At 39.7% G+C, this 23,931-nt stretch overlaps 1 protein-coding gene and 1 long non-coding RNA gene across 10 annotated transcripts in view; one reads left to right on the forward strand and one right to left on the reverse strand.

Annotated features, from left to right (window-relative positions):
- Nucleotides 1–12,114, forward strand: part of KCNH7 (potassium voltage-gated channel subfamily H member 7) — a 239,499-nt gene extending 227,385 nt beyond the window's left edge. For 6 of the 7 annotated variants that reach the window (XM_074594964.1, XM_074594958.1, XM_074594959.1 and 3 more), the window contains 4 exons: nucleotides 748–1,011; nucleotides 5,932–6,100; nucleotides 9,334–9,526; nucleotides 10,452–12,114. In XM_074594964.1, the coding sequence (XP_074451065.1) occupies nucleotides 748–1,011; nucleotides 5,932–6,100; nucleotides 9,334–9,526; nucleotides 10,452–10,718 (893 nt within the window). In that variant the 3' untranslated portion in view covers nucleotides 10,719–12,114. The remainder of the gene's footprint in view (nucleotides 1–747; nucleotides 1,012–5,931; nucleotides 6,101–9,333; nucleotides 9,527–10,451) is intronic. The other variant, XM_074594965.1, reaches the window with a different exon arrangement.
- A 3,063-nt stretch (nucleotides 12,115–15,177) lies between these two features.
- Nucleotides 15,178–22,665, reverse strand: LOC141746443 (uncharacterized). Of its 3 annotated transcripts, none has more exons than XR_012588360.1 (4): nucleotides 21,668–22,665; nucleotides 20,159–20,412; nucleotides 19,589–19,686; nucleotides 15,178–18,995 (listed from the first exon to the last, which is right to left on the reverse strand). It is a non-coding gene; the product is annotated as an uncharacterized LOC141746443 (long non-coding RNA). The 3 variants fall into 3 exon arrangements; XR_012588362.1 differs by having other exon boundaries at nucleotides 22,117–22,562; XR_012588361.1 differs by lacking the exon at nucleotides 21,668–22,665 and adding an exon at nucleotides 20,501–20,919.
- Nucleotides 22,666–23,931: the final 1,266 nt, after the last annotated feature.

Below are 23,931 nucleotides of genomic sequence, written 5' to 3' on the forward strand. Positions count from 1 at the left end.
AAAAGACTGAATGTTCAGAGAATTGCAATTAATTCTAAAGGCTAAGGAATTTGGGCTACTTTGGAAAGTTGTTTTGAAAGACAGACAAGGAACTCCCTTCTTGTTTTACCAATAGGGTTTCTCTCTACCATATCAATCCTAATTATAGGTTTGACAGTAATGAGCGTGGAGAAACTTGCTTTCTCTTTAGGTGAGCGCAGGCATTTTGAGGCTGAGTGGTCGATTAATACATTTTCCTTTTCTGGGAAAAGAATAATCAGCAAAGATGCTCTTATATGGGCATGACTTAAATGGATAGTTCTGATACTGTTAGCCTGTCAAGACTATGAGAAACGCCCAAGGACGTAGAAATTGGAAGAGGGAATGAAATAATAAATTAATTTTTTAAAACTTTGGAATATAAAGCTTTCCCAAATCTCATTGTCACCTGGAAAAAACAGTGAGTAAACAGGAGGGCCGTGCTGGATAAAGCCTTTGCTGTTTTGATATAAGCAACTTTTTGCATAATGAGTTATGGTTTAGGGACTACGAATCCTTACTACATACATGCAAATGTCTCCTAGGACTTCAAGAGAAGTATAAATCTCCTCTAATAAAGGAATCAAAAAAAGCTTTAAAGTAATTTGTTCTAATAGACAGTGAACTTCCTAACTGAGTTAATAATCATCCTCATCCTCAGACCAGAATAAACTAGAACACAATTTCATGAACTGCATATTATTGTACACAATTATTTCTATTTAACAGATTATTTCAAAGAGAATGATCAGAGTGATCCTGAGCCCTCAGGGGACACCACCAGATACTATCAATCTATTAAGAAACACTTTGAGGAGAAAAAAAGTGGGTCATCATCTTTTGTGTCCTCCATCGAAGATGAGCAAAAGCCCCTGTTCTCTGGGATAGCGGATTACCCATCTGTAACAGAGAAAACCACAGAGGTGGACTTTGAAGAAATGGTTCATGCCACAGAAGAAATTCTTATTGACAAAAGAAGCAATTCTTGTAAAGGTAATCTAGCTGTTGCTATTTTGTAAAGTTTGAGTAGACATCTTTTTTAGTCTGATTATCAAAAATCATTTTCTGAACGGCTCTATTGATTCTTTACATATATTTACTTTTGTGTTTCCTGACAGTTTAAGAATTAAAAATATTTTAGATCAAAAATTAATATATCTCAGGAGGATTTATGTAGTTTAATACACTGGCTGTGGGATTGGATTACAGAACCTCCAAAAGGCTATTCCAGACTTTGTTAATAAATCATCTTGTAACTGAACTGCCGTAGGAAAGTCACTTCAACAAACTCTTTAAAATTCTCAACTGGTACTGGACTTCACTGAGTGCACTCAAAGCAGTAAAGAATCTCTCAAAGTGTGTTTGATATGCCAGGGTTGAGTGACAGTGAAAAATCCTAGATAATGAGAGAGAGATAAACCTAGTGATGGCTGCACATGCACAAAAAAAAATGTTTTCAGGTAGCTAGTTTCATTCTCTGTATTGACAAGGCACAACAAAAATTAAGTAAAAAAAAAATCCTAATAGCTTGAAAGAATGCTATCCCGTTTTCCTGCATATGTTGGTTGAAAGAGTGCCGTTACATCACACAGAACAAATCCTGACTTCCATAAATTCCCCAAGAACAAAGATTTGAGCTTTTATATAAGACAAATGATCAGAAACTATTAAGCAATCTCAGCTACTTTTACATAGAGCTAAATCACATGATTAAAATTACATCTAAAACACTAAAATATTAATTTTCTCAGTGATGTGAAGGGAAATTAATGAAAAGCCCCAGATTAATATACAATTTAAGTATTGCTGAAAGTTTGTTTGTAATTGTTTCAGTCTGAAGGGAAGAATTAAATATTTACTGTTTAAAGCTGTTTTCCTCAGCGGTTTGTTTCCATTGAGGCAATTTAACCATTTAACCATCATTCAATTAACTTTAGGCTTTTAGGCTATAATTTTAAATGAACCTAATGATTAATCAGGCCAAACAATGTATTTTTTACATCTCAAAGGTATGAATATGTGAGGTCTGGTATCCTAAGGTTAAGGCTATATAAATCTGCACCACATAAACTTGTTGCATACATACTGCAATTTGAAAGCTTACCTTTCCCCTACCAATAGCCAGAAATGTGTCCTTGCAGCTATAGCAACATTTTCCAAGGCAACCTATTCCAGATTTTATTTGAGCTAAATTTAGCATGTCTAAAGGTTATATGTTTTGATTAAGACCACGTTCTTTTTTCCACTTTGTAATCTAGCACTTCTGGTAATGTGTGTGAAAGCTCATTACCTTTCTTGCAACTTTCATAAAAACTTCAAGGTCAATAAAATCAGAACAGCTTTGATTGATATATGTTTTAAACTAAATTCTTACTCCTGCTATTAATTAAAGATTGATTATAACACTATAAAAGTAGTTATAAAGATAATGAAATTTTGAAATAAACTCTGCTTGCATGTATGTAGGTTTGTAATCCTCATATAGTATCGTAATTTACAAATCTGGAATACAAATGCACTTGTATAAAGCTACTGCACTTCATTACCACGGTGACTGATACATATTTAATTATCTTTAGTTTTGTTTTAAGCTTTGGTCATTACTGTTGATCACTGGAAAGACTATTAATAATGTACTATAAAATGTAGGCAGAAACTGCACAAACGTCTCTCTCATAATCCTAAAATGCAACTTTTAACATTAAAACATACGGCTCTTTTGAGAAGACCTGATAATTTTTATGAAGCTGGTAATCTATACATTGTGGAAAAAATGCTATTTTCTACTTTCACTTGGTCATTGTTTGGGTTATTAAACTGATTCTTGAATTGTTTGAGTGAACCTAGTTATACATTGGTTTATTTCTGAGTCTAGGATTCTTCAAGCCCTGGAAGACCATAATTGGTTATAAAGTTGTAACTGCTATTCGGGTTTTCTGGGGTTACTTGTGTACATGAAAGTACCTGAAAAGATGCTTAGAACAGTACAATACCGTATCGGATAGTGTATTAACTTGCTTATAGTGTATGAACTTATTTTGTAACTTGAGTACCAATTAATTTGCTTTGTCACAAATTAAATGTTTGTTGTAATAGTCTGTAATACGTAATACATATTCTGGGACAAAAACCAGCTGTGATTTCCCTGGGATAATCCACAACATTGAAAAATATCTGACTTTATTGAATGATTTATTGTGTAAAATAACCAACGGCTTGGTTTTTATAGGACATTAAAAAGCAGTGAAACGTATGACCTATATATTTAATTTCTACTCCTGATATTAACTACTTAAAAGAAAGTACACTGGATTTACAACATCCATTGCACCCACACCCATAGTTTAAAATGTTACCCCTGAATTTGTCATAGTCTGCTCCCTTCACTTTGCTCAGAGCTTTCCAACTTCCCTGGACACTGCAAATTGTGCCATGTGTGCCTGCTAAAACCAAATGACACGCTTCTGTGACACCATTTGCCTCTTTCCTTCTGTTGGCTTAAGTGGCTGAGCAACTAAACTGGTTTCTGTGTAGCCAAGATGAAATCTCTTTCCTCTTCCCTCTGCCCAGTACATAAAATCGGTTATAGGTCACGTCACATGAAATTCAAACACTCTCCACAGCTCCAGGAAACCTAGTACCACCTGCTAACCAAAGATCCGATAATGCAGCAAGCACCTTTCTCTGACAAAAAAAGATAAGAAAGTCTCCTCCTCCACTTGGAGTCATGTAGTGAGAGCTCCCCTTCCTGGCTAAATCTACTTGAAATACTAAATCTGAGCAGGAATTCTTTAATTATTATTTTTAAAAATTTCTTTACTTAGAGCAACACTGCTAAAAGATGTGTTTTAAAAGGATTAGCTAATAGCATTTGGAAAAACCTCTCACATGTCACCCACACTGTGTTTTTTTTCTCTTTTCTTTGAAACATTTCACAAGTGTAAAATGAATGTAACCTATGCTGAGTTATCAGCATTCAGCGCCAAGAGAAGTGTTAGGAGCAGCTCTGAGCAAACCATTCAGGGACTGCTGGGCGATGCGGGATTCAAATCCAACTGCTCACACAACAGAGGCTGATGCCTTATAAGCAGTCAAGGATTTTGTCCAGCTGTATGTTGAAGCAGCAGCCTGAGAGCAGTAAGAACTTTTAATACATTCTGTAACTTCACGTAGTTAAATAATTACAAATACAACCCTAATGGGAGTTGCATTGAGCAGGTGTTAACGTTTTAACAGCCTTTTTTATCACAGCAGAGGAGAATCTGAGTGGTACTGAGCAATTTTTGACTGTTTGCATGACAACAGATTCACTCAAAGTAACAAAGGCTTGGGGGGGATGGGGGTGTAGATGTAAAAAAAGCTCTGTTCAACGCAAGTATGGCACCTGTAGGCTCTGCAAAGCTCACAGCAAGATCTGCATTCTATATCTGCTAAGGATATGTGCAACTAGTATATCCCATGATAAATGATGTGTAAACTTTCACCAGCTTGGTGAACAGGAGAAACAGCCTAGAGCCAAGTATATAAATTAATTAATAAACCCACAATGGTGTAAATTAAGCAAATTGAAAGAGGAAAGAGAAATAACTCGACCCAGAAATCCGAGCAAAAGGAAGGAGCGCCCCTGTGTTCTGTTGGGGTGGTAAGGTGCAGTGTTTGATCACAGAGATCCAAGAATTGGGAGGGACAAGATGGGTGGAATTTGGGCACAGCAGGTACAGGATGAGACCCGGAGTAGTCATCCACTTTTTTTTTTACGAGGGCTAGAGACAAAGAAATAAATGTAAATGCCTCGTATAAAGAGCATTTTTAAATACTTAATATATTGTTTATACGATATATGAGGATTAGAAGGGTAACTAAATTCAGCAAGGGAGCTGAAACTCTGCAGTAAGATCCTAATAATGTAACTGGGCTTTTTTTAGCTTGAAAGAAATGTATTTTCTCTGTCTTAATCCACAATGTTATATGCAGTTCAAACAGAAAAAGAAAGAAAAAGAAAAAAAAAAGAAAAGAATATTTACCATAAAGCTTCATTTAATATTAAAGTGATCTCTGACTGACCCAGCAATGCTGAATTTTTCATTCTTTTAGGAGTCACAAATTACTAAACAAAATGAACTGGCACCTTTCACCCCACAGCATTGTAAGTGTCTCTGAGACATGCTTTACACAACGATGGGTTGGGTTGGAGACTAGCGATGCTAAAAGCTACACTGATGAAAATCAATTTCCTTTTTGAAAATAATAAGCAGTAGCCTTTTGCAAGCAGTATGGGCTGCATTAAATGCCCCCTGTCTCAGAGAAAACATATTACGCTTGTTAAGAGAAGCAGTGTTACAATTATTGGCAAGAAAGGCAGCTATCTGAGGTCTGGCAACTTTCTCTAGAGGAGGCATTCCACTGCACCGTAATACATGCCCAGTGCTGTAAATGCAATGCAGCAAATCCCCCTTTTACGCCAAAAAACTAAACGGTAAATACACTTCAATAGCACATTCAAGGGCAAGAGAAGAGGTCTAAGCAAGGTCTCTGAAACACACAAAGTACATAATTTAATGCATTTAGGTTAGAACAAATATTTCTAATTTCAATGAATAACAAATTGCTAAAAAAGCACCTTGAGAAAATTGGGGAATCATTGGTAAAATAATAGAAAACTAAAAAAATAGGAGCCATTCAGTGGCAGAACTCTGCTGATGCTGAGTAGGAAAAGCTGCTTGTTTATCTACGGCTTCATAACGTTAGCATGGATGTGACCACTTTTATCTTTCCTTAAATAGTAGTAACGAACAAAGGGAGTTGTTCAGGCAGTGTGCCAATGTACCGGTCTGAGAAACAAGAGTAAGTGGGATGCTTGAGGGGTGACAACCCCTCTCTAATGGCATGTATATATGTTGTGTTTTTCATCAGATATCACTGATAAAAGAAACTGGGAGCAGGAGAACATCCAGGAGTACCAGGACTCCCCAATCCAGTCAGCACTACCCCACGTTACGTGGGGGATCTGTGAAACTGAAAGTGACTTTATATATGGGGAAGTGGAGAATCGATTAGATTTACTTCAAGAACAACTCAACAGGTAAAAACAGAGATAAGACCAGAAAAAACACATATGTGAAAGAGTACATAATACAACTGATATTAATGACGCTACAGGAGGAATGAATTTGTGCAGGAAGTTTACAAAAGCATTCATATTTTTAGAAGCTCAAAAGTACAAAAATATGCCTGATGGGAATATAACTTTGTTGTCTATATGTATTCTGAGGAGCCTAAATATCACCTAAGTTCAGCCTTCCAGATTTTTGGAAAAACCTTTTCTGGGTACACAATTTTTAATTCATTGACAGGATATTCATGTCACTTACCTCTAGGTACCCACACTAGCTACTCTGACTTGCCTTGCGGAAGAACCTTTCTCCTCAATTGACTGTTTCGGAGACCAGCTTTTTAACCAAGAAGCTGTACTGAGGCACCTAAACTTTTTAAATTTAAATCTCACCTCACCCAGAATGCTGTTCCTAGATATTTACATGTCCCCAAAATGGCAGTTTTCAGTATCTTTAAGATCTGAAATACTTTTTCTTTCCTGGAGACCCAAAGTAAACCAGCTGCCTTCCTTTAAAAAAAGTATTGCAGACAAATTCCCTTTCTCGGGCATTAATTTATTTTGTAACTGTCTATAATAAGTAAGACACGGGAGTATGCAACGGCAAAATACTTATACCTATTAAAACAGAAAACAGATGCTTTCTATGTCAGAATCCATTATTACCTTTGCGTAATGTCTCTTCCTTCTCTCTTTTGCTCTCTGATATACTACTCTCTGCTGGCAGCTAAGCAGCATAGCTTATAGCATCTTAAAAATATGGTTACAGAATTTTGATCCATCCTACACTCTAATTTACCATGTAATTTCACTTAATTTTAAATTGCCCTATGCTCAGGTCTGTGGCTTTTTTATTATTTTCACTCTGCAATTCCATTACTTCCAATATTTTTCCATGACAAATACTATGACATGCACTCAGCCCTAATTATACTTTAGTAGCTCTTCATTGGCATTCTGTGCTGTATATTTTAGCAATCAGTTTAAAGCCAGGTTAACTGCATATTCCTTCCTTCGTCTACCACAAGCCAATCAAACCATACTATTTTTCATTTCTGAATACTATATAGTACATTAAAAAGACATTTTTAACATGTAAACCTAAATTGCTGTAATTTCTAATTGCAGTAAAGTCCAGTAATCTAAGTAACTGTAAATGTCACATAACTAAACAGCAGCAGGTTCCCCATCAACAGTGCGTAGTCTTTCAGTTACATTTCTTTTCCTGAATTCTTAAGGTCTCGAAACTGAAGCTGTATCTCAAATTTACCCATAGTTTTATCAAATTCTCATGCAAGTTCTCAGTATTTTCTTGAGGGAGAAAATATCATTGTTGCTGATGAACTAAGATTTAAATTGTTATGGATTTTATTGAATCTCTTTTTTTTTAACTCTTCTCACGTTTTTAAAGCTTTTCATGCTTTTAGGATTTTGGGCCTTGCTGGGTCTTCTATGAATGTAACAGACAATATTCTTTCCTACTTATGTCAGATCTGACCTGCTGGGCTAAAAAGCATGGTCACTTCTTCCTGAACTTTTCCGTGCCAAGTTACAGGCTTGGCATAACACTCAAGTTATTAAATGGATATAGAAGGCTGGAAAGCCACTGTACAAGGAATATGTCCCTAGAGCTATCTCTGTTTCTCCTCTTTAAGCAATTGGAACTTCATGGAGACTGTGGGCCAAGCATCTAAGCTTCTCTTGTTTGTTCATCTTTGGGTGGCATGACATGGAGTTGTTTTAAATTTTGGAGAAAGGAGGGAAAAGTTATATATGCAACGATGATGAATAAAGATTACCAGCGGTACTCTTTGATTTGAAGTACCAGAAAACTCCCATCAAGGGCTTACAAAGTAAGAAGGGAGCAATTTTAGAGTAAATTCCAAGCCAAAGACAATCGTTGATTAGACAATGCTAAATCTCTTTTATTCACTGAAATGTTAAAGCCCAGGTTTAGCAGATGGAAGCTCTCTGGATGGCGGCAACAGCGTCATGCTTGTGTGAGATCAGCACATTTGCAAGTAGCAAAGAACCCAAGAAAGCTGAACAAGAGGGCAACTAGGGCATGATTGACTGTAACGTCCAGGTTTGGGCCTTTCTTTATGAGAGCTGACACTACAAAACCAGCTTCTCCCAATAAAGGAAGAACGAGCATCCTAAATATCCTTGGGGCATACCTTTTGGATTAATTTCATAGGTACTTTTATAAATAAATTGCACAGGCAATGGACAACTCCAACATAATAAAAAATAATATCAGTGAAGCACCTGGTGAAAGCAAAAATCAGTCAGCACAGGATCAGTTCTGCTGCCGCAGGGAGCCCAAGTAGTAACATTCACAACATTAAAGGCTCCTCACAAAGATGTGTTTACTCTGTCAGAAGATGAGCTGCAATACAGAAGGCTGTATATCTCTGTTACAGTCTGTCAGAGCATCTTGTGTAGCCTTCCAGCAGCTCGGGAGGCACAACAGGCATTACCTATTGCTGAGTTTGTCACGGACCATTTGAAAATAATTTCAGTGCTATGGAGTTGTAAGTATGAACAACATAAGCAGCTCAAACGTTTCAGAAGTCATATGCAAATTTATGAAAAGGGAAAAAAAGGAAAAAAGTTACTAAATTTGAAAATCAGAAATGTTGACATTCATTCTGAGGCCTGAATAAGTCTGAATAAATTTTCACAGTAAGGAGACTTGGGCTGTTGGGGTTTTTTTTAATGATCTTGAAATCGTCTTTCATTTTATAACTGGTTATTTCAGTGCATTGTATTAGCATTGGGCATGTAAAAATTAGTTGTCAGATGTATCAGAAAGAGCGTCCCATCCTCAGCCAGTACAAGTCAACTTAGTTACAAGGAAGAGAGTACATTTATTGCAGTTAATTCAAGGAAAGACCTGGTTCCCCGCGTAACTTTTTGTTGCAAATACAAGGGACAGTAGCGTACTCCTTCGAAATGTAGCAAAAAGATCAGAGAGAAGCACGCAGATACCTTCTGCACAGGAAAGGGAGAGCCAGCAAGCTTTGGAAGGGCTCAGTACTCCCTCTTCTGTTCTTTCCTGTTTAAGACACGGTCACGTCATCGCCAGCAATAGTTTGCTTTGTTAATAAGCTGCAGGTCCCTCTTGAATGCTTCTGCAATCAGTATGTACAAATATACCTATTCCTGACTACGAGCTAACTCTTTTTGTGCTGCTTCTCTAGGCTTGAATCCCAAATGACTGCTGATATCCAAACCATCCTGCAGCTTCTGCAAAGGCAGTCAACGCTCATTCCGCCGGCCTATAGCATGGTGACTGCAGGTGCGGAGTATCAACAGCCAGCAATCCGGGTGATACAAAAGCTTCAGCCTGCAGCATCAATTAAAACAGACAGAAGTTTCAGTCCTTCATCTCAGGTGCGTACAGGTACAATAAGATCAAAAGAGGTTTGTTAATCTTTTTAGCTTATGATGGAAGAAATGCATACCAATCTAGGTGCTTGTTCACTAGTTTAAGGGCAAAATTTGCAGATTTTCAAATTTGTTTGGGATTTCTGGAGTTTAACAACTTGGGCAGAAATGTGGCATATTATTTCCAAACAGGCTGCTGCATGTCTAGGAAAGCCAAATCAGTCATGTGGCATATGATTAGTAAATCCAGCGTGCTTGGCTGTGTCAGATTCCTCGTGCGTATGCTGGAACACATATGGGCGCAGTAAGTCCAACACATTCAGAAGGCATCGGTTTGCGCGCATAAAGATTATCAGGGAGCAAATGTGCAGCAGACGTTTTCAAAAGTGTAAACCCACCGTGCATATACCTGCACAAAACGTATACGTGTATCTCTGTCTGAACAGAAATACAGCCACTCTCTGCAAACATCAGCAGGCACGCTGCACACTTCACACAAATTCCAACTTTAAAAGTGAAGAACTGAGTGCTGAGACTGGAATCCAAATGATCATGGTGTTCAGAATGATGCAATTCCGGAGTTACGTTATGAAACAAAACTGCAAATTCAAGAATATTAAAATCCGTACTCTTAGATAGGATGTCAAGAATATTCAGTCCTTCAGAAAGAGCTGTTCAGATGTGCATCTTGAGGTCGCATGAGCAAGTCTGAGGAGGGGACAAGATATCCAGGCTTCTACAATTAATCAACAGAATTGCATCCAATTACATTAAATCAAATGTAGTACCATGTAAAAATATTTCCATACACTGCTTAATTTTCAAATGTGGTTTTCCAGCAACCATCTGACTGTGTTAATTTTGAGCAGAACAAGAGCCTGGAAGAGACCGATTTAATTATTACCATCTTGTTTCTTCTCCTCCCTTCCAGTGTCCTGAATTTCCAGACCTTGAAAAATCGAAACTTAAATCCAAAGAATCCCTCTCAAGTGGAGTGCATCTTAACACAGCCTCAGAAGACAACCTGGCTTCTTTTTTAGAGCAAGAACGTGACCAGTCTGCAGAGCGTCCCCCACAGCATTGTAAAACTTATCTCCAGCCAATAAGGCACCCTTCCTTGCCAGAATCTTCACTAAGCACTGTAGGAATCTTGAGTCTTCATAGGCATGTTTCTGATCCTGGTCTTCCTGGGAAATAATACTTTTATACTATTACTTCACATAAAAATGTAAGTGCTTTTAATGGCTGTTTTTCCTTTTTTTTTTTTTTTTTTTTGTATTTAAATCCTCTATACTTGACTCAGGGGCTACAAGGAATATACCATTATATGCAAAAGTACTGTATATTTTCCTAAATCTGAAGCTTGTAAGGTAAAGTTGAGCAGTTCTGATGTAAATATATATATACACACACACTAACTGTATGTTCTAAATGTAAAACTGCCAGCATTCTCAAGGCACCTTATATTTTTATTTTTTTTTAATAACATGCATGTTCTGAAATTACGGTTTACGTTGCATGGAGATTACCATTTACTGCTGTCATGGAAATAATATTTTACTGTGGATATGTCTTCAGAGCAAATAGGAGACCAATAACAATAATTCACATGGAAAAAACTCCTACCTGACCAAGCTAAAATTCAAGCGAAATCTTCTTACAGCTCACTTTTGAAAATTGATTTATCTTTCTTGTAGTGAGCTTTTTATAATAAATCACAACGATTCTGAATCTAGAGAAAGAATAAGGTAACCAAGTCTTCTGGGTTTGAAACAATCAGGACAGAGAAACCAGCCTCCTTCCAAACCAGTTGGAGGTAAGGCAGGATTTTAACAGACAGGAAAACTCTGCCACATGCTGGAAAGTATCACCATAGGTCACATCCACAAAACGGCGTTAATTGAATAATTTGTTTCCAATATGTTTGGTTTTTTTTTAAAACAATTGCATCATACAAGTTAGCTGTCATGAGCAGGCAGGTACTCTTCATCTGTCACACAAACATAATCAAATGCAATAAATCTAATTTCTATATAATACAGAAGACTGTGTTCCTTTTGTTCAATACAAATTATTAACAATCTGTTTAATTAAAAAATACTTTACACATTTTTGTTTTATAATTATTAGGGTGGTCGTTTGCAGTTATCTGTTTTTACGGACTGCCCCCTCTCCAAGGATCCTCGGTAGGGTATATATGTATGTGGACACACTCATACACCATGCACACATTCCCGTGTGTGTGCATGTGTGTATTTTATATATGTACATATGTGTGTATGTATGTGTGTATATATTTATACACACACATACACGTAAGTGTGTGTATATACCTACACTTACATGTAGGAGTATAGATATAAAGAGAGAGAGAGATATATATATGTATATATGTAAAATCACCTTCAGGAACAATTGCAAACTTTCTTATTACAAAAGGAGTAAGCTTAGCTTGTGTCCAAAGCTGACTACATTAGAATAAAATGATTTAAGGTCCGTAGGCTTTAAATACGGTATGTACTGTATGTGCATAATGCTTTGTGAATACTTAGATTTAATTTTATTAAAATACTATTCTGCTTCAAACGTTGTGTTTATTTTAGAAGGAACTGACCTTTTTGTTACTGTTTTAAAATATTTTAAAAGGTTCACATTTTTTTCTAATCTTAAAGCTTTAATGTGAAATCCTCTAGGAAGAGAACTGGTTTCAGAAAAGCATGTAACCCAGTTAGCGGGGGAGCAGTTAAATTCCTTCTGTTCTAAACCAGTGCTACAGAATAACGCAATAGTGGTTGAGCCTCACGTGAATAGGTACGTATTTTGTACGTTGGGGTCAGTATGACACCTAACGCTTTTAGTCATACACAGCCAGCAGATTAACCCAAGGTGGCTGAATCTTCTCTCATTTAAAATGAGCGTGAGCGTTCAGCTACTGAGCAAGTCTCTGCTTTACCTTTGCATATAAAGATAGAAAAATGAATTAATTTGTAAGGGAAAAGACAAACCAACCCTTCCCGTGCAAGATCATATTTTCTTCTGCCTCATGCTACTGTTGATTGTCGAAAGGTCCAAATGCTACCACGGGCTGACTGCTCTTACTGCTACAAGGACGACGGGAGGTCTGCACTGCTTAGTGCCTTCAGGATCAGATCCCAGGTGACAGCATCATTGGGCCAGTCAGAGTCTCTGCCTGGATGTACTCCGCTGAAACAGGAGCGTTGAACAACAAAGTGAAATAGCTTCTGCTTTTATTTTTTTTAATAGCAAGCGTTAAGAACTTCTGCTCTATCTCAGTCTAGCTACTAATATTAATGTCTGTTACAAAGAACGAGCTAGCACATTTCCTAAAAAAGTATTTGTGGTTATGCTACATTTAAAGAATTCTGGTATAAATTAAAAATAAAACTAATGAAAAAAGTATAATGCATGAGCATTGCTTTACAAAATGCCTTTCATCACCTGGTACTTCACACTAATGCAGAGACTGAGCAAAACAGGTGGACTGGGGAAGGAGTGCTGGGGAAGAGGAAAAGCGACAACTGTTTCAATTAGTCCAAGTGAAGGAAAAGCTCCATCCCTTACTCCTTTTCTTGGCTCAAAGAGGCTTTGTTCCTTCCCTTCTCTTTGTCTGTATTTATCAAGAAGAAAAACCTCAAATGGGGGCAACTAAGGGAGACTTTGCAAAGTTATGGAGATTCTAAGCTCCCTAGACATCTGCCAGTGAATGAAGAAACAAAACATGAAAGATGGCAACTTGGTTGGCAATACTCCAGCTGCCCCTTCCCTGGCAAAGAAAGGTCTGCCTTCTCAGATATCTTATTTTCTTGTTGAGGTACAGTTAAGCACATGAAGACCTACTGCTTCAAGCTCTTTTCTTCTAGAGAGAGGTACAAACAATTGGTTTTGGAAACGTGTTGATTTTCTAAACAGCAAACATTCTTTCTCTTATTATTGGCCTCGGTTTTTGTGGGGCAGGGCTCCCTTTAAGCTGTTTCTGGCTTGATAGAAATGGGTCTGTGTTATCCAAATCAAGCTGGGAATAACATACGGATTGTGTACCCACACATCACAACACACAGCTGTAACATATCCATAGAGACTTTCACGACTACGAGATGTTTTGGTCTTGCTTGAGCTTAGGAACACTCACCTTGGCTATTTACATTTAAAACCTGTGGCTAAAAATATGTATAAATTATAAGCTGTAGATACAGAGAAGTATCCTGGGAATCCAAGAATGTAGCTGAAGTATCAAAGCAATTGAGACAATCACTCCAAACGTGAGGTGAGATGGTACGAATCAGCAGAGCTCTTCATGAAGTTCATGAGCTTCCACCAGCTACGGGTCTAGTTCAATGTTTAAAGCAAACAACAGATTGTGATGCTTTTCAGTATTTAAGCTGTGCAGCAACCTGCACCATTTGCATGTGCATGTCCACCTGCACAAATTTACAGCAATACACAGAAGTCATGTGTCTTGACCTACCAAACTCTGCAGTTTCCACGTGGCACATGACCAATTGCGTGCCTTTCTCTCCGTTCACGTTCCCATTCTGTTCACGCAGCGAAAACGTGTTTTCTGCTCTCCCATCGCACAGCCGCTGCCTGTGGATGAACCTGGCTTCCCTTTTCCTGCTGCAGATCGTGTCCTAGCAATCTCCTCTCTCTGGTGAGCACAGGTCACTCATCGGAGCTTCTGCGTAACTCACCAACATTACAAGTAACACCAAAAAAGCTGAAAAGCCCCTTCGCGTGGCCTCTGGCTGCCTGATAGGTGAAGCAACCTGAGTTTTGCCCACAGATGAATCGTGTGTCCTCCCCTTTGTGAGCTGCTGAGTGGCCTGGGCACGACTAGAATAGTGGGAGACGGCAATAGCAGCATAGCAGAAGTCATGATTCCTTGGATGAAAGCTGCACGTAATACCACACCTGCAGGTTAGGAGCCGTGATGTTTCCATACTCTTCTGTTACATATTCTTACACTGTGAACAGATGCCTACGCTAGCATTTAGGGCTGGACTCTTCATATGTTGGCTTAAATAAAAATAATTAATTCCAGTGGAGCCAGTATGTTACCACATTTCTCATCAGATTGGGAACTGGGTCTGGTGGGCATCTCCTCTCCATTCACCTACAGGCTCTCTCTGTACTTACACACAGAATTATTTTCCCCCATATACTGAGCTCAGCCTTAAAAACAGCAATAGCTTGTTATTTTTAGCAATACTTCTACAGACCCAGAAACTGGCTTTTGGATGTTCATAAAACGGTTTTGTGGCATCACTAGTACAGTGGCATTTTCATTATCACTGAGATAGATAGTAGAAAAAATTGTCTTTTTTAAAGAAAACCTAAGAATTTTTCTCCATAAAAACATCCGCACAGGTTCTCAAATGCCCCACATAAGCGTGATATATTCTGAGCTAGTTGTACCAAGAAATAACACGTAGCAGTTTGTAATTCATTGGTACATTGCCACCGTTAAATACTTGTCATTAAAGTATTACATTTTGGGGGGTAGTATTACAGACATTATTTTCCTCCCTCTTACATTTTTCAGAATCTCAAAGTGATGGTATTTTGCCACAGCAAAAGCAAATGGCTTCTAAAAGGCTGGAATTCCCAGAGTTCTTCATTCCTGTTCATTATACCCAGTCACGTGGAACTGACTAAAATCCAGTAAAATTTTGACAATGAGAGAAATGATGGAAATGAACAGACAGTATTTTTGAAAGAGTATTATTAATTATGCTAACATTGTACACAACTTTAGCATCTTCTGACTGTGAAGTTCTGCTGCATTTTGTTAATTAAGAGATTGGGCACAATGAATTTCTAGGTAGCAAAGACTTAACTGATCAAAACCCCCACAATTGAAAGCTGCTGCTTCCAATGAATCTCACTGCTTTTAGCCAATGGCAAAGCGATTCTAAGACCGTCTCTGGAAAAACTGTTCGATTAACTTCATCTATGGACAATCCAAGCATGAATCGCAATTTCCAGTTAACTTAAGGTTAAAAAAACCCAACCCTGCATAGTTAAACTGGCATCAAATGTTGATGCATGAAGCAGAAAAATATGTTCTTCTCAATGCAACCAGTTTTTTAGTTTTTTCATTCAGACAGGCTTTTAGAACAGGGTAATTCTATTCTTTTCGCACTTTCAGCCAACCTGGAACCAAGCCATTAAAAAAGTTCTAGTCAAATGTAGGATATCCATAAGAGCTCAAGAATAAGCCTCATAGACAGAAGTAAACAGTAGATACAAAAATTTAGTACCTTTTAACATCCTCATCCTTCACAGAAAGTTAGTTAAGACATGAGACAAACCTAGCAGAAAATAACTGCACTTTGAACATTAGCATTTACTAATTAGCATTTTGAAACCTCTAGTTGTCAGGTATTTGCAAGAATGAGAAAGCAGTGCCCCACCAGCTGAGACATATGAACTCACACAGCGTGTTTTACTTTCAAGGAGGCAGCTGGCAGCAACCAGCCACCCCTCTTCAGGTTGGATTCTCAGAGTTAATCTTCTCTTTCACCAAGACCGACGCTTTTGAGGCTCGGCACAGAGTAGAACTGAGCTCCTCTGAGAAGGAAGCAGCGCCTGCCACCGAGCCCTGGTACCACACAGGCTGTATAGGGTTACCGAGCCTTGGAACAGGCTGCCCAGGGAAGTGGTTGAGGCACCATCCCTGGAGGTGTTTAAAAGACAAACAGACACAGTGCTGAGAGATATGGTTCAGTGACGGTTGTTGTCAGTGTTAGGTTGATGGTTGGACTTGATGATCTGAAAGGTTCCTTCCAGAATAATGAACTTTGCTTGTAGGAAATTGCTGCCAAATTAATTTTATGCTATCCTTGGTCAAATCCAGATTAGAGATAGCTGCCCTGCACTTCTTGTCATCAGAGCATGCAGATTCGGTATGAGTTAACAGTGGTGTGCGATGGGCATTACAGTGACCGACAGAGCAGGAAACACTGGCCTGGGCCCATATTCACGAACAGGAGCAACTACAAACTGAACTAAAACGGGTTTGATAAGCAAGGGCTGTTGGGTTGGAGTTTTGTTTGGGGTTTTTAAAATTATTTTATTTTTTTTTAATTTTGATTAATTTGTAAACTGTGAGTAAACTGTGACACTTTATGCAAACCCACACCATTATTTGCAGCTGCTCCAAATGGTTGCAATCACGCATTGAATTAAGTTTCCAGAGTTGCGTGGGGTTTTCCCCCCCACCTCCTTCTCTGCACACAAATGAAAATGCAACATCGATGCTCCGTTATTCTCTTAGTCTTACCTCATTATCACTAATGCAAACCCAGCTAAAACACGGGGCAGGGGGGTGGGGGGAGTGTGGCATTTGTTTGATCCCTAGTATCTGGCAGCCATGCACAAATAGCAAGGGACCTAGCGTCACTTTCAAATTTAACGTCAAATTTTTAATTAAAGTATTGGTAAATGATAAAATTGTTTGAGATTAGAGACAGACTTGGCATGCAGCCAAGTTTTGTCAATGATATTAAAGGTCCGTGTCCCAGAGCTTGGAATTGCATGAAGGCATCACTATGGCAAGCTTACTTTTTCTCACTGTATCTCTAGGTATGAGTAGTAGAGAGAACTCCCTCATTAATAAAGAAACATTTTTCTTCATCTAGCTATTTGGGGTTTTTTTAGTGCCCACTTGGGAAGTTCTCTGATTATTAATGAACGCAGAACATGGCTATTCTCTTTGGAATGGAAATTAGATGGACCAAATTAAAGCCTCCCGTAGGAGGCATTTGCCCCTTTTATGCATTAGTCACATTTTCTATACTGAAATTTTATTGTATTATAAAATTGGAAATACAAAGAAGGTTTTGCAAATTTAATCTAAATAAACACTTCACAACTATGAGCTGTGGCAAATCCTCTTTGTATAACAGGTTTTTGTACCAATGCAATTCATGTAAGTTATTATTTTGCTTTCAGCAAAGATCTCCTGGAAGACTGTTTACTGCACAAATAAAAGCACTTCTACACTGCACATATATTCAGTAGTTTATATCACCATGAAGACTTATTTGCAAGAAATCTAAATATGCACAAATAAATGCAATGCACTTATTTCGGTCAAAAACAACGGGATGTGAACATTTCATTTGTGACTGACTTGAATTCAGTTACTATAATGCAAACACCACTAACAGGGATCCCAAAAGATTGAATATATCTCTGTATCAAAAACACTGAGCAAAAAAAATGTAATTATATTTAGTATACTCACACCACCGTGGGAATAAATGTAAAAGCACAGGATTACACAGGACACCACTCACTGGCTTGAAGTTCACAGAACAGACACAATAAATCAGACCTTTTCAGAAAATCCTAGCACACAGCCATCTCCATGTATCATATTGACCTCCATCCCTCACGCAGAACTGGAAGTTCTATCCATGTCTACATGCCCTAACTTCACCAACTGAGGAATTAAAAAAATCTAAGGTAACTTCTAGTTACAAAATCTGGGTAATAAATCCGACAATTGCTACCCATTCAGGCCCAAATTTTCACAAAATTGTGAAAATTGTCTAAACAGCTAAACTGCCTAAATATCCATCTTCAAGCCAGACAGTTCTGTTGCTTGAATGATTTTATTTTACAGAATTTAGAGTGAATCATGGAAAGGGTTCAACATGGAAGACTTATTCAGCAAGTGATTTTACTGATCCAGATGAAAAGCCATTGAAAGCTTTTAAAATAAGCTGAGCTTTTAAAAACAAACAAACAAAAACCAAACAGAACAAAAAACAAACAAGCAAAAAAAACCCCAAACCCTACCACACTGACAGATCTCCTTGGGTAAAAGCCTTAGGGGGGATTAAAGTACAGTCAGTTGAAGGCCATTCCAGCTGCATTCAAATAGCAATATCCGAGCTTGCCTCACAAAACCACCACTGCATTGCAACAAGCTAGAGCAGTAGAAAGTTTTATCTAGAACATTTTGGTTTTTTAACAGAGTCCACAGATCTAGTTTCTCCAAACCAGCAGAATTTTTCAGTGTGCGCCATCTGAGACAGTATGCCACTACTAATGAAAGAAGTGCATAAAGCATTTAGGGTAGGTATCTCATGTTTTCTTTGTGTAAGCCAGCTACCCATTTATAAGACATGGCCTATTATGTATAATCATAAGCTTTTCATTAAGCTCTTGAGTTTAACACAGAAGTTTACTTGTCTGGAATTATACATGTACAGATAAAAAAAAGCCATGCTTCTACATACACTAAAATGCAAAAGGTACTCATTGCTGTGTATGCGCACTTCAAAATCGAAGTATTCATTCAAAGTGCATGTCCTATCAGGCAGGAAGATTACAACTCTACAACAGCTTCCATTCGCAGCAGTTCGTCTAAACACGAACTTTGAGAGGTTGGTGATCCTCTTTTCCTCCAACAGCTGAGCACTCAGAATGCCACGGTGCAACGCGAGAACTAGAAGAGGAAGTAACAGGCAAGTCAGTGTTTGGAGGTTTTGGAAGTGTGACAAGTACAATTACACTCACCATCAGTGAGATTCAAAAGAAATGGCCTACTTCCATCCCAACAGATGGAGGGACCCACAAGTTTAAATATCAGAAATAACTTTTCTGCTAGATGAAAAGCATTCACAAAATTGTATGAAGAGATAGTCAAAGCTGTTTCTGCTTCTGGATTTTTAAGCAACAAAACTGATTCCTCAATCTCATTTCATAGAGCGTGTCGAAAGATTATTTAGTCAGCTGAACAGTTCACAACTTGCTACCTGCACTCTACTGATAACTTCCACAATCTACTGTGTTGATTCAGCAATCACTTCCCATAGCAATAAAGTAGTTATACCACTAAAAAGCAGGACTATTCACAGTAATAGTGTGGAGTAGAACAGTTGGTATTCACTGCTCTTCTAAAGAATTATGCTTTCAATATTATGATGCAAATTGAATTATACGTTAATACTAAGATAAATTGCTTTTACAAAAATGTTGATGATTTCATTCCAGTTGCATGCAGTAAGTTAAACACACCATCAGGAATGATGACCATACCTTTATCTTAATTTTCGAGAAACTGTGAAAGTTTAATGGAAGCTCTGATTTCTAATGCTCATACTGCTGGTGATCAGCTTAACATGAATGAAGCCACTCTGTAAAATTACAAAGTGCAAGACATGCAAATCAAATAAAGTAATTACTTTAGCAGTTAGAAATAATACACCTCCATAACCAGTAACTACAGCCCATGATAAATGCTCAAACAATACTAGTATTAAAAGTTATCAGTTTAGAGAATTTAAAATTCATGCTTCTAATAACCACCAACAGGTTCAAAGTGATACCAAGATTCCACTGAAGTCCTAATATGTGCAAGGATATATCCTACATGCATATCATAACTCTGCAAGTTTCTAATCTGAATGCTTAAAGGGCAATAAAAAAAAAAATCAAAAGTTTGTAACTGGTATTATATTTAGTAGTTAGTTTCAGCAATGACAGTGACCATTAACTATTTTTTTAATCCAATTTAAAAAGGAAACAAAAAATATTCAAATAGCCTCATACTAAAAATACCTTTGTTTTTTTTAAGTCTGTCTACTATGGAACCAACCGATACATTACCTTACTATCTTGGAGTAGCCTCCTTAATATCATCATTTAATTTCGAAGGGTGACAGAATTAGATTAGGCATAAAAATCTAGTCTTCTCAAGTCTGCACCTTAGAAGGCAAGGCAGTGGTGGTAACCTCTCTTCAACACTGAGCTATACCCGCTGGCTGCCATAGCAAAACGCTCAGTGTCTTAAAATAACAGCACCACTGATTCCAGACTGTTATTAGATATCTCTGCAGTTTTTCGGCATCTATTTCTCCCTCCTGTAGAACAAATACACAGATTTGTCACAGTTGACAATTCACATATAACTTGCAAAAACTATCAGTAATTTTTAATGAATTAGATTACCTGCAGTGATACCTAAAATGTTCTTACGTTGTTAAATAGTCACCATAAGAGAAGAGCACCTAATCTAACCCGGAAGCAGTAAGCGGAATTCTCTGCTTAAAGCATATCAATGGCAGTGAGCAGGTAAATAGGTAACTAAACGACATGTTCTAGCATCTCACCACCCTCACAGTAAAGAATTTCTTCCTAATACCTAATCTAAATCTGCCCTCTTTCAGTTTAAAACTGTTACCCCTTGACTTATCATTACACTCCCTGATAAAGAGTCCCTCCCCGTCTTTCCGGTGGGTCCCCTGGAAGGCCACAATAAGGCCTCCCCAGAGCCTTCTCCAGGTTCAACAACCCCAGCTCTCTCAGCCTGTCTTCATAGGAGAGGTGCTCCAGCACTCTGATTATCATCATGGCCTTCCTCTGGACTCACTCCAACGTGCCCATGTCCTTCTTATGTTGAGGGCCCCAGAGCTGGACACAGTACTCCAGGTGGGGTCTCACGAGAGCAGAGCAGAGGGGCAGAATCACCTCCCTCGACCTGCTGGCCACACTTCTTATGATGCAGACCAGGATGAAGTTGGCTTTCTGGACTGCAAGTGCACATTGACAGCTCATGTTGAGCTTCTCTCTCACCAACATCCCCAAGTCCTTCTCCTCAGGGCTGCTCTCAATATACTTTTGACTCCATTACCAAGGAAGCTTTCTAAGAAAAGAAAAAATAAGTTACTGTTATACTTCTAAGGTTTTTGTGTTTTGGTTTTTTTTTTGCTTTGGGGGTGTGCAGATGGTTTGTTTTGTTTTTAAACCTTATGGGCATTAGTGATATTGTTTGCAGGATACTGTAGTCATTATATTAGATATGCTAATAAAATCTAAAGAAACATGCAGTTCTGAACATGAAGTTGTTCAATAATTTTCACAATAATTTCCCCTGCATTTGCTATTGGATCAGTCTTTCCTTTTTAGTGTTAAGCTGTTTATTCAGTCCCTTATCTATGCCAGGATTTCATGTACTTTATGCAGTTACCACAATATGTGGCAGGGGTTCCCTTCTTCAGGCTGGGACACATAGTTTGAAGTGGCTTCGAGCATCCAAGAACTATAATTTTAGGAGCAGCTCACAGATTTTACTGTGCTGATATGTTGCCCTTTCTTATAACAGCAAAGTAAACTTACCTATATTTAAACATGGGATGTTTTATCCAAGCACTGAAGTGTCATGAGAACGAAGCAACAAGCCTCTGCAGTAACTGTATTTACACTGAGTAGCTAAAGAATTTAGAAAAATATTTTCATCTCTTACGCAGCAACTAAAAGTAACTGAGCAGCTTTCCTTTTGCTGAAGGACACATAACACAAACAGAATCCCATTCTTACACATATCTCTTTGTGCTGTAGTTGTTGTAAGCACTTTGTCACACATTTCTTTGTGCCGTAGTTGTTGTAAGCACTTTTGTCATTTTCTAACTACTACTACCAGTGTTTCCAGCTGTACTATCAATCCATCCTAAAATGGTATTTTTCCAAAAGGTCGTGTAGCATCCATGACTGCTGCAGCCCTGCACTGGGTACAAGAAACACCAAATACGGTCCGACTTTTTTTGCATCATAAGGACAATATGCACCTCAAAACTGTACTCCAGGCCCCGGCAGTAAGTCAGCAGCGACCCCGGTCCCACATGGGTCCCTAGCCGTGTTGGGCTTATTCAGTGCACGGCGCCTGCTCTGCCCGCCGGCCCGGGGCCCACAGACAGCGCGGGTCGCCCAGCCGCCCGCCTCCCCTCAGACAACGCAACAGCGGCCGGAACGCTCCCCGCCAGCCGCCCCTCAGCGGGCGCGGAGCGCCGGACCCCTCCTCGGGGCCGCGGGGGCCCAGCCCGGCCCGGGGAGCGCGGCCCTGCCAGTCGGAGGGCAGGGCACTGCGGCGGGAAGCGGCAGAGGCTCTGCCCAGGCCGCGTGGTCCCGGGAAGCGGCCGCGCCGACACCCCCGGCCCCCGCAGCTCGCGTCAGCGGCGATGGGCACGCGGCCGCCCCACCGGCCATAAACGCCGCAGCGGCCGAGCCCCAGGCGTACCGCGCCGGCCTCGGCCCTGCTATTGGCCAGCCGAAACCCCGCCCGCCGCAGGTCCCGCGAGCCCAGTGCGGCCGTTGGGGGCGTTCCCGCGGCGCTGCCTGAGGCGATTGCGCCGCTTCCGGCCGGCCCGGCGCCTTCTGTGCGGCACCGGTAACCCCGAGATGGAACTGGGGGCGCGTTGGCGCAGCCGTGTTGTTTTTGCGTGTGCTTCAGCCTGGGTGTCTGAGCCGTCTGCGGACTCTCGCCGTGCGGGGAAGGGAGGTGTTCCGTATGCGGCGGGGCCGGGAGCTGGCGCTGTGCAGCTTCTCTACCGAGACGGCCGGCGAGGGAGGCCTGGTGCTCCTCCCCTGCCTCAGCCCCGGCCTGTGAATCCTGCGACTAATTTCAGTCACGTCTGAAAGGGACAAAGGCCTCAAAACTCGTAGAGTTCATGAAGAGCGCAAGGGAGTCAGGATATTTGTGTCATCATGCCAGCAGTGTGCACTCGCAGCCCAAAAAGCCAGCCATGTTCTGGGCTGCATCATAAGTGTGGCCAGCAGGTCAAGGGAGGTGATTCTGCCCCTCTACTCTGCTCTCATGAGACCCCACCCGGAGTACTGCATCCAGCTCTGGAGACCTCACTCAGCACAAGAAGGACATGGACCTGTTGGAGCGAATCCAGAGGAGGGCCACGAAGAGAATCATTGTACCTCTTCTATGAAAACAGGCTGAGAGGGTTGGGGTTGTTCAGCCTGGAGAAGGGAAGACTCCGGGGAGACCTTGTAAGGTCTTCCAGTACCTAAAGGGGGCCTACAGGAAAGATGGGGAGGGACTCTTTTATCAGGGACTGTAATGATAAGACAAGGGGAAGTGGTTTTAAACTGAAAGAGGGTAGATTTAGATTAGCTATTAGGAAGAAATTCTTTATTGTGAGGGTGGTGAGACACCGGAACAAGTTGCCCAGAGAAGTTGTTGATGCCCCATCCCTGGAAGTGTTCAAGGACAGGCTGGATGGGGCTTTGGGCAGATGTCCCTGCCCATGGCAGGGGGGTTGGAGGTCCCTTCCAGCCCAGACCATTCTATGGACAGAGTAGGAGCTCAGCCATCATCCTATGCAACCTAGCAGTAGCTGGAATAACATCTAAGTAACATTTATTTTTTTTTCCTCTCCAAGTTAGTCACAAGTGTCCTTTTAATGGCTACAAACTCTTTCAAGCTGCAAAGGTTATTTGTATAAATACACTGGTCCTGATTTACCACTGCTACATACACAACCTGGGAAACAAACAAATATGCAAACAATCTAGCTACACACACTGCACCCAAGTAACTCCTGCGGGCTCCTGAGGCCTTACAAGTAAGACTGACATGTCATTCAAATAAGGTG

This window comes from Larus michahellis, chromosome 7 (genome assembly GCF_964199755.1).
Source record: "Larus michahellis chromosome 7, bLarMic1.1, whole genome shotgun sequence".
In the NCBI taxonomy this organism is placed as follows: domain Eukaryota; kingdom Metazoa; phylum Chordata; class Aves; order Charadriiformes; family Laridae; genus Larus; species Larus michahellis.